At 38.7% G+C, this 11552-nt stretch overlaps 1 protein-coding gene across 2 annotated transcripts; it reads right to left on the bottom strand.

Annotated features, from left to right (window-relative positions):
* Positions 1 to 2247: 2247 nt before the first annotated feature.
* Positions 2248 to 9732, bottom strand: mtx3 (metaxin 3). 2 transcript variants are annotated; one of them, XM_047380428.1, is made up of 9 exons: positions 9474 to 9729; positions 7133 to 7202; positions 6693 to 6769; positions 5395 to 5487; positions 5133 to 5315; positions 4961 to 5037; positions 4719 to 4876; positions 4422 to 4510; positions 2248 to 3649 (listed from the first exon to the last, which is right to left on the bottom strand). In XM_047380428.1, the coding sequence occupies exons 1-9, from the start codon at positions 9552 to 9554 to the stop codon at positions 3554 to 3556; spliced, it is 924 nt and encodes a 307-aa protein (XP_047236384.1). In that variant the 5' UTR covers positions 9555 to 9729; the 3' UTR covers positions 2248 to 3553. The 2 variants fall into 2 exon arrangements, with proteins under 2 accessions (XP_047236384.1, XP_047236385.1); XM_047380429.1 differs by lacking the exon at positions 4422 to 4510 and having other exon boundaries at positions 9474 to 9732.
* Between the last annotated feature and the right edge of the window lie 1820 nt (positions 9733 to 11552).

Here is an 11552-nt window from a genome sequence, read left to right as displayed (position 1 = left end):
AAAAATGAATGTTGTGTAACAGGGTAAGGGCCCCACCTATAGTTGTTCCTTTTTCTACTTTTTCCTCAGAAAAAAAAAATAGTACCTAGAAATTGATCATGCTGTCCAATGTTACTCATCAGTCGCAATTTCTCCTCACGGCATGCATTTACAGCGTCTTGCAAAAGTATTCAATTCAAATTGCTTTATTAATCTCAAAGTGAAATTAGATTCCTTGCCCTTTAAATTGTCACAGCGATTTTAAACAATAAACACAATAATGTAAAGTGGAAGCAAAACGATACATGGTTTTTAACCTTTTTTACAAACGGCATGTAGTTGTTGTCAGCCCCCCGAAACTTTTAGGCTGGACCAGAAGGGAATTAATCAGTTACCATGGTAACTCTGGAGGACAAATGGTAGAACTGATGTTCACATATGGACCATCCAATATAAGCTCAAGCTATTGAGCAAAGAGACATGAACATGTTTTTTTTTTTTGTACAAAGCTAGTAGAGATGTAACACAACAGATCTGCAACTATAATTGCAACAAAATGTGGTTCTGGGTATTGACTCAGGAGGGGTTGGACAATGAAACTGAAACACCTGTCATTTTAGTGTGGGAGGTTTCATGGCTAAATTGGACCAGCCTGGTAACCAGTCTTCATTGATTGCACCAGTAAAAGCAGAGTATGAAGGTTCAATTAGCAGGGTAAGAGCACAGTTTAGCTCAAAATATTGAAATGCACACAACATTATGGGTGACATACCAGAGTTCAAAAGAGGACAAATTGTTGGTGCACGTCTTGCTGGCGCATCTGTGACCAAGACAGCAAGTCTTTGTGATGTATCAAGAGCCACGGTATCCAGGGTAATGTCAGCATACCACCAAGAAGGACGAACCACATCTAACAGGATTAACTGTGGACACAAGAGGAAGCTGTCTGAAAGGGATGTTCGGGTGCTAACCTGGATTGTATCCAAAAAACATAAAACCACGGCTGCCCAAATCACGCCCAAATGTGCACCTCAACTCTCCTGTTTCCACCAGAACTGTCCGTCAGGAGCTCCACAGGGTCAATATACACGGCTGGGCTGCTATAGCCAAACATTTGGTCACTCATGCCAATGCTAAACGTCGGTTTCAATGGTGCAAGGAGCGCAAATCTTGGGCTGTGGACAATGTGAAACATGTATTGTTCTCTGATGAGTCCACCTTTACTGTTTTCCCCACATCCGGGAGAGTTACGGTGTGGAGAAGCCCCAAAGAAGCGTACCACCAAGACTGTTGCATGCCCAGAGTGAAGCATGGGGGTGGATCAGTGATGGTTTGGGCTGCCATATCATGGCATTCCCTTGGCCCAATACTTGTGCTAGATGGGCGCGTCACTGCCAAGGACTACCGAACCATTCTTGAGGACCATGTGCATCCAATGGTTCAAACATTGTATCCTGAAGGCGGTGCCGTGTATCAGGATGACAATGCACCAATACACACAGCAAGACTGGTGAAAGATTGGTTTGATGAACATGAAAGTGAAGTTGAACATCTCCCATGGCCTGCACAGTCACCAGATCTAAATATTATTGAACCACTTTGGGGTGTTTTGGAGGAGCGAGTCAGGAAACATTTTCCTCCACCAGTATCACGTAGTGACCTGGCCACTATCCTGCAAGAAGAATGGCTTAAAAGCCCTCTGACCACTGTGCAGGACTTGTATATGTCATTCCCAAGACAAATTGATGCTGTATTGGCCGCAAAAGGAGGCCCTACACCATACTAATAAATTATTGTAGTCTAAAACCAGGTGCTTCAGTTTCATTGTCCAACCCCTGTAGGTACTTGTAAAACATTTTGAAACCCTTTTCCTTCCACCTGACAGTTCTGTGATGTCACATGAAATCCCAATAAAATACACTGACCTTTGTGATTGTAATGAATATAAATGAGAAAAGCCTCAAGAGGTATTAATACTTTTGCTATAAAACCAAGACGTCTCAGTAGGGATCACTTTTACAAGGCCAACTTGATTCGTATCTGATGTCAACAAAAGCGTCATTTTTCCACATGTGAGGCCAAAACCAGACTAAGGTTCTGTGTCTCTTCCAACATCCAAACAAGGGACCACATTTATCGGAAAGGTGGGTGTTGTTACCGGAAAACATGTCTGTGTCCTGAAGAAATCATTTTCACCGTTTATATAAAAAATGTGTGGAAATGTCACCAGACGTCTGTTTGGACAGAAAATGAACACAACAGATGTCGTTTCCGTTTGGTACTTTTTGTATTTAAATAATGTAAAGGCAAGTTGTTCCCAACACATCATGAACAAAAGCAAAAGAGATGGTAAAGATCATTTAGGACGTGTGTGTATCAAAACTCACAGAGACATTTGGAAGGAGAAACCGGCAGTCTTGTAGGCACACTGCATCCATCTGCTGACTGGCAGCAAACCCTTTTTATCTAAAAGACGGTGCTTTAAAGGGAATGTAACACAGAACGTGAGAAAGTCGGGTCAGGAGATGGAATGGATGGGGTTTGTTAATGCATGAAGAACTTTACAGCATTCACACCGTAAAAACAAACAACCAAGTCAGCCAATGAGAAGGTCCCAAATTACACTTGGGTCCAAACAGAGGAAATAAACAAGCACAACAAATGATACACAAGAAAGAACAAATTAAATAAATGTGCAAAAACAGCTGCATAGGAATGAAGGCAACATAGGTGGTTTGATTGCTAATGTCACAATAAGACACGCATACACACACACAATTAGTAACAAATGTTATGCATGAGCAACTTGAATCAAAGTGCAACTCCTTAGTGTGTTTTTGACAAAGCTGATCAGCCCGATGAGGAGGAAATCACAACAAAGCCGATTATAATCATCGTACTTATAACTATACAAGCAATCCTCGACAGTTGCTATTTAAGAAAATAAATAAACTGGCTAAACGTTTTTGGCCCTGATTGCACAGACTTTAGATTCGCAACAACAAAGAAATTATAGAATATTTTACAGCAAATGTGAAAAATAAAACATTTTGTGCTCAGGATATATATCGGCCATTGTAAATAATGCATTATGAGAGGAAGGGTTAAATATTTTTCGTGTTTAACCAAAAGGCTGCAGTGCAAGACAGACTGTAGGAGTATATCCCTTTAAATAAAATCAGCAAAAAGTTCAAAGAAAAGCAGTCTGCACCACTTATGTTCTTCACTGGACTTCTCTTTTTCCTTAACGTCCCCTTCGTGTCTTCGCCACCAAGCGCCACTTCATAGATTTCCACCCTTGACCACATGCATGCACTCTTCATTTAAAAATACATTACACATGCATTTTCTTCTTTTTCAGATGAATCTGTCATTGTTATTGTAAAAATAATCTCCTAATTATACAGTCATACTAACATGAATAATTAAGTTCTTTTTCATATCAGCCACAGTCCTGTTTTATGAGCTTTTTCCCCCTGTTCAGGATGTTGAGTTTGGTTGAGGTCAGCAGCATTTGCTTCCAGGGCACTCATCTGTGATTTGTGGAGCTGGATCAGAGCTGGAAGGTCTGGTGCTAGGCAGGGGTGGAGCTCTTTGAACTAGACAGACTGGATTTGGGGTCTGGTCTGTGTGGTTTGTGCTGGGGGCTGCTCCGAAGGTTGTCATCCATCTACAATAAAAATAAGCAATTCAGCTATTTTTCCAAACAAATAAGGAAGAAACTGATCAGGATACACTATAAGGCCCCCTTCACACTAAAAAAGACTGCCCTACTGTTTCCAGGATATCCAAGAATGTTCAAATGTTCTCGGCAAAAATGGAAAACCCCATTTCAGTGTTTCTCCCTCCTGCTTTGTTGCTCACCTATTTACCTTACAACACGCTGTGGATGTCCTTTCTATATGTGAGGTTTCTGCAGCTTCCTCGTCTTTTTCAGCCTTACTGTGGAGACCACCTTTGTTTTCAGCTGCTTATCAGCAGCATGAAAAAATTCTGATTGCAGACGGGATTTTCTTTATACATGCAGCATACCGCTGAATGTCGCATTTTACATTTATTTAAACCTGGTATCTGTGTCAGAATGTTCACAAGTCATTTTCCCCCTCAAGTCCAAGCCAAATCTCCAGTCTCTAATGACATTTTTCTCATTAAATGCATCTAATCAGCCTATAACACTGTAGGGGGTGAATTCAAAGTCATTTAAAACAGTGTTCAGTTAAAGACATCTGTTTGGTTAATATTACGAAGCAACAGCCAACAAGAACAGATTCTCATGAGTCATTAGTAACACACAACCTGTGAACATCACTGCAGTTTATTTTTAATATTGTGGTGTGGTCTTAGTCCGTTTGAAGGGGGGCTAATCTACTCTACACAACAGTGTTGATAACTGCTGAAAGCAGTCAGAAATGCAAAAGAAGAAAAATGGAAAGCAGAAGCACCTTTTCTATCAAGTTGGACTCTTTGTTTACAAGCTGTGTTAGTTTCTGCAGGTTGGCATCCATTGTTTCCATAGCAGGCAGAAGAGGACCTGGAAGGAGGTGAAAGAAGAATGATACACACAGAAGAAGAAAAGAAGTCAGCAAAATGAGAAAAGTTTGATTCATTTAAATAGAAAAGTAAAGAAGCTGCAAAGAAGCAAATACGTGAGGAAAAACAGAGGTGTTAGTTTTGCTATGGGTGTAATTGTTTCAAGATTAAGTCCTACAGAATATTTCCACTGCATGCAGCAACCTTACAGGGCTTATCCGCATTGAAATGGGCTGCAAGGATGTTGTCACAAAAGCGAGTGAGGTTGTCCAGCTGTCTGAGGTGGCTCTGCAGAGGGCTACTGGTGAGGTCTGCTTTGTGAAGCGGTGCCAAGAAACCAAACACAAAAGCATCCAGACTGGTTGGGCTGTGGAAAAAAAAACGTACTTATGTAGACATAATGCCTTACAGAAACACTTAAAAAGATTTGTTATAGGGTGATGTAACTCACGAGTTGTCAAAGAAATAGTTTGCAGCTCCCAGTCTGTAGGAGAGGAGGTTCAGACATTCTTTAGCATCACTGTAGATCTGATGTGAAGCAGAAAAGAAGCATCAGCAGTGAAATAACGACGTCTGAAAACCAGCCAGAGCTGACTGGTTGATGGAGCTTTGGGAGTATTTACCTTTCCCTCCACCTCAGAGATTCTGTGCAAAAGCCCCTCTCCTTTTGTAACCAGGATGCGAGCGAGGGCGATATTTGCAAGACGACTTGGGAGGAAAAAGTTCAGTGGGAACGGTGAGCGAGAAGCAAACCACGGCCGTGTCAAATTGCTGTAGTTCTCAGCATCCACCCAGAAGGTGTGCAACTGTGGGAAAGAAAGACATCATCGGGGATTTTCTCATTTCATTTGTTCAGCAAAAAAGGGAGAGGGTGGACGCCGATACCAGAGCTGGTCGCAGTTTCTCCTCAAGTAGAGCGATGTAGGCCATTGTGTCTGCTCCCTGTCTGGCGGTCAGCTCATAATCTGCATTAAGCCTCTGCAAAAACAGAACAATGACGTATATTTGTGCGGATTCTGTCACAAAAAAACAGACTTTTCCTGTTCCCGGTCTGTTAGGACTGACATAATTTCCATTCAAAAACCCGGAGGTTTTTCCACTAGCTTCTCACAATATTTAGCTGTAATTTCGGCCCATTCCTCCTGACAAAACTTGTGTAACTGAGTCAGGTTAGTAGACCATGCCAGGGTTTTGAACAATGACTTTGTTGTCCTTTCATCCCCTTTCAGATTATTGTCACCTTAAACTGCTTCTGGTATGAATGCAGCCAAGTTGCCTGCTGATGCCTATTCTTCACATAGCAAGGGTCATGTTGGAAGCCCTTTGCTGCCAGCTAGTGGTCAGAGTGCAAACAACATCCAGCTGGGATTTTACAGTATTAAGCTCTAGTCAAAATAATGAGATAATGAATCGGAATGGATTGTACAGAAACCTATACTATAATTAAATTTGAAAGCCCTGATTGGAAATAGAAGCATCAGTGAAATAATCTACATATCTGAAACATGGAAATTTTGTTTAATTACTATTATGTCCATTTATGACTAATGTCACTAACTCACATCATACCTATGTTTATAAATATTGTATGCGCTATATTAAAATTAACAATCTATACTTAATTCGGCGTCTTCTTGACATCAGAAACACAATATTATGTTTTATAACTGTAAACAAATTTGGGCAGACAGGGCTTAAGCCACTTTGCAACTAATTTGGCTGCATGCTTAGGGCCATTCTCTACTTGGAAGATCAAGTTGCATCCCATTTTTAACTTCCTGGCTGAGGTTATGAGTTGTTGCCTTAATATTTCCACATAATTCTCAAACATGTGGTGGATGTTTTGGCCAAACGCTTGAAGGTTAGTTTAATCAAACCACAGGACATGTCTCCAAAATTTAAGGTTTGTCTCTAGGTGCATTTGCAAGCTGTAATCCAGCTTTTTATGTTGCTTTTGCAGTAATGACTTCTTCCTCACCGAGTGGCCTTTAGGCCCATACTGGACATTACCTGGGGTGATTAATTAAAGGCATGGTAATCTCAATTCCTGCAAACGTCTGGATGAGCTTCGTCTGACTTAATGTACGACAGTGACAAAAATGAATAGCTATGTGTCTTTTTATACAGTGACTGTAAACATCTGGTTTCAGCCATACAGATACCGAAGAAGCCGACACACTTACCTGTTTCCTAAGGAAGTTCAGAATCTGTGTTGGTTCTTGAACAACAGATTCTCCACAAACCAGCTCTGGGACGCTTGCTGTGGACAAATGAGAGAAGAAAATAGGTAGGATGAAGGTGACGATACGGACATTAGAGGGAAGGAAAATACAAGAGTGTAAATACATTAAGGCATCCTCAAGAGACATAAGATGAATTAATAAGATACCATCAAACTAAGTGGAACTGAGCTGTGAAAAATAACCTGTCATCATTTGGATCGTAGCAATCTTCAGGCTAAATACATTTGAATGAGATGTAAATAAAGTCAATGTCTCAGTTTACCAATGTTTAAAAGGCACAGATCACCTCAGGAGGTGAGAAAACTCTCTTCTCCTCTCTTCTTGTGGTAGTCTGACCACAGAGCTGTAGAGGTCAGATAAAACAAGAAGCTGCAGCCCACCTGTTAAGGTTTTCCATGTCCAGTCTACAGGAGAAACTGTGAGCTTCGTGCCAGAAAATTTTGCGTAGGCCTGGAAGAAAACAAAGCAATAGAAAAAACAGTTAAACTGGAACAGATTTTTGATTCATAGGTTTGTCAGAAAGTTTCCTGTGGAACCCACAAATCCAAATATAAAAGTCTGTCTAAAAACTGTTTTCAGGAGAGTTTTCAACAGGATTGCCAGCAAATTATCCATTTTAAAATGTCATACCTCTTCAGACTCAAGTTTTCTCTCAATTTTTAAACCATTCTGGATAACTGACCACAAAACATTTACCTATTTGGTTTTAATCAAAGGCTATTTCACAGCTTTGTATTAGCTCTACTTCAAAATGGATAACATTTAGACGTGTCAAATCTGACCTGGATGATTTTAAAACACAGATCCTTCGAAGCACAGTTTGGTGTCTTTGAAACTTTTATTGCTGTTTGCAAAGATTTTTAAAAATAGGAATTTAATGGTTTCAGTGACTTGTTGGCATCAAAAGCAGACCAACTTTAAGAACCAAAGATCCAGTTTAAAACCTTGATTTAAGAGGGTTTGAATGAGCTTATTTATCGAGAGGTTCACTGTCAGTAACTCAAATACTATAAATAATCAATATGTTGGACAAAAACTGAAGTTGTGATGTGACACACCAAAGATAAATAGCATCATTAAATAAAAGTCCAAGTAAAACATGATATTTTTCAGATATTCCCATTTTATTTTTTAGATAAACAATTATGGAATAAAGTTTGGAAGTCCAGGCATTTTTCAGTACTACATTACCTATTTCCACACTTATCCAGACTTGATCAAGTTAATTTCCAATCATTTAAATACTAAGTGTTTTAAAGTTATCTGAATTTCAGCAAAAGTGCAGTAAGACAATAAATGCCACCTGTGAGAGTCTTGCATTGTAGCTGCTCAATGATGCAGCAATCAAAGCGCAGTTAATGCAGATTTGGCACCATCTTTCACCTTGAAACTGTTACAAAGAGCGAATAACAAATAATGCAGCAAAGCAAAAAACAAATTGTGTGTATGTGCAAAGCTGCAACAAGGATGCCTGCAACTAAACATATAAAAAACTGTGAAACTTCTACAGCAGCATTTTGCCTGATGAACATCTGGTCGTCCATGTCCACTGAAATTAATTAGAATTGAGGGATCCAGAAAGGACATGGCAAATAACAGGCAAAATATGAAAAATGAGATGTATAAAATGTATTTATTTTCCTTGATCAGTTCTTCCTTGTGATTAGATTTGTAGCAAATATTACAAAAATTTCACAGATAAAAAGATTCAATAATAAAAATAAGATAGACTGTACACTAAAGTCAAATGCACATGGTAATGATAACTATAGTTATGAAAAATACTCCATACTGATTCTAAGAAATGTGCCACTGAGTAAGTTCATTTAAAAATGTACAAACTTTGCTTTAAATACCTGTGCAAAAAACAGCAACATGAACAAACAAACTGTTTACAAGATTATGGAAAACTGTGCAAATATTAGTAGGGATGTAAACAATGTATGGGGTTTGTTCGGAGCATTAGTGTTACTTATGTGGATTTTTTTGTTTTTGTTTTTTTCCAAAATACACAAATACAATTGAGCTTACCTTTAATTCCATTTCATTGTGTGATATTTAATCTGTGCAAGTGTAAAGAAATTATTTTCCAACAAACGTAAGAGAGATTATGAGAATTGCTTATGGTTTTTAACTACATGCTGTAAATTGTGACTAAAATTTTATTTAATTTTAGTCCCAATGCTTTGACTAAACAGACACTGCAGTTTACACTACAGGCTTTAACATGCGATTAACGAGAAAAAGTGCCACCTTGTGGCCAGAGTTGTTATTGCACGTGTTCAATGACAACACGTATAACAGCAATCAATCGCCACTGCGTCAACCTACAGGGTTCAAAGCTCTATTATAAGTCATTGCCTAACAAACAAATAAGCTAACAATAAATCAAAAGAAAGAAAAACGCGATTTTTAGAAGCTGACCTTGAAGGACAGCTTTTAGTTAAAGGAGGAGTGTCTCCTGACAGGCTGCTACACCTGAAGGACAAACCTCTGCCCCGGCAGCAGCTCTTTCTCTGCAGCTGTCCAACAGGACAGGGTATATTATTTGTTCATCCCACAGAGACATACACAGTTACACAGCAAACTGCTCCAGCTACGTTAGCACTGAAGCTAACGACAGGAACAACAGGAGACACTCCAAGAAAGCCAAACAGGAACCCCCGCTGGTTAAAAGCTGCACTGGAGGAGATGTTTGTTCAGACCAAACGGGAATCTCACCAGAACCACGAGAGAGTCGGTGTGGACAGAGGGCAGACCCCAGTCTCCTCCCCAGCATCTCAGCTCCATGGCAGCCGCCATATTTTTGATTCATACAGAGAGCTGAGGACGTCAGAGCATGACTGTTTCATCTCAGCGCGCGAGACAAACAGATCAAAGGAACACGAGCGAACAGGAGCCGACTAAAGATATCTGGGTGAAAAGGCGAACAATACGATCACCACATAGTAACAGAAACTATAATGTCCATCTATATAAAAGAAACAGGTATTTATGTCCATGTTGTTACACCAAATCCAAACTACTTTTTTTTTCTATTTACCCGCCACTGTAAACATGTAGATTTATTAGTATTTATGTTGACTAAAAATTTGCTGAGATATTTTTTTTTTTTTTTTTTTTACAAAAATATCTACATCAATTTACTCACAGCATAATTATCTAAAAAATGTCCCTGGCATTCAGTTCTTATGTGGAATAAAAATGTAAAACTTGTAAATTTGTGCACTTGTATACAACTTGTGTTCAACCCCCCCACCCGAGTCAATACTTAGCAGAACCACCTTCTGTGAAATGATAGCTGCAAGTCTTTTAAAGTATGTCTCTACCAGCTTTAGACATCTAGAGACTGACATATCAGCATAATCTTCACAGTTTTTCATTCTTGTCTCAGATTCTTGGTTGGATTCAGGTCTGGACTTTGACTGAGCCGTTATTACACATGGATATGCTCTGATGTAAGTTGTGTCATTTTAATAATAATCATAATAATAATAATAACACTTTATTTGTATAGCACCTTTTTAAAGTACACTTACAAAGTGCTTTACATTCAAAAAATAAATTAAAACGTCATAAATGATACAACAATAAACACACAATATATGCTAAATAATTAAAATATAAAAATAAATTCAAGAAATTCAAGTATTAGGAGCCTTATTATAAAAGTACGTTTTAACCAACGATTTAAAAGATATAATATTTAGCGGGAGGGCGTTCCACAACATGCTAAGATGTTTAGAAAAACTAAGATCTGAATCAAAGGTCATCCCCAAATTCTTGGCTTCATGAGTTCAGTTAAAAACAAAGAACAGAGAGGAACTGAGTCACTGGATCCCTTTTGGCCTTTCGTCCAAACATCATCACCTCAGTTTTATCATTATTATTAAGAGAATATTATCAGACATCCAAGTTTTGATGCCTGAAAGACAGAGTTTATTGAGAGTAGAGAGGTCTGATTGCTTTATAGCAAAATAAATCTGTGAACCCAGACGTTACAGGTTCTGTCATGCAGATACGATTTGAACCAAGTCAGAGCAGTGTCTCTAACACCTAACCAATAATTTAGTCGGCTTAAAAGAATATTGTGATTAACTGTGTCAAACGTAGCAGAGAGATCCAGCAACACTAAGACGGATATTGCTAATCTTGATATTATTCACAACCGTTAATAATGCAGCTTCTGTACTGTGATGTTGTCAAAACCCAGACTGAAACTTTTCAAAAAGGTTGTTTTTCTTCAATAATGGTTCAACAGCAGCAGATTTAAAACGTTTAGGAGCTACCCCTGTGGATAAAGATTTGTGAAAAACTGTTAAGATATCAGGAATTAAAAAGGTACAAACTTCCTTAGAAAATGTTGTTGGTAAAATATCTAAAAGGAAGGTTTCATACTGTTGAGCGTCCTGAGATAAGAGTTTAAATGAACTGAAAAAGTGATTTACCTCCTTGGCACAATTTGAGCTCATAGAAAATTAACAAAATAACTCACATTTCTCAGAAGACAATTCATTAGAATTAGGTGGAGTTATAAATTAAAGAGGGTTGAATAAAAGTTTTAGATTATGAGAATTTGAAGCGATGAGGCCTGTGAAATATTTAGACATTTATTCTTTAACCACTCTATTATATTTCTTTAACAGGTTTTCTATGGTAAAGAAGAGATTTGTATTTCCGCTCAGCATGTCTGCACGTCCTGATGGTCCGAACATGGTCATTTATCCAAGGTGCTGGTTTGGACCAAGCAGAATGGGATTTAGACATTTTAAAAGGGGCCACAGTGTCTAGCTCTGGCTG

The sequence above is a fragment of the Girardinichthys multiradiatus genome, chromosome 12 (genome assembly GCF_021462225.1).
Source record: "Girardinichthys multiradiatus isolate DD_20200921_A chromosome 12, DD_fGirMul_XY1, whole genome shotgun sequence".
In the NCBI taxonomy this organism is placed as follows: Eukaryota; Metazoa; Chordata; class Actinopteri; order Cyprinodontiformes; family Goodeidae; genus Girardinichthys; species Girardinichthys multiradiatus.
The sequence above is the reverse complement of the archived record's forward strand: the minus strand, read 5'-3'. Positions and strand labels throughout refer to the sequence as shown.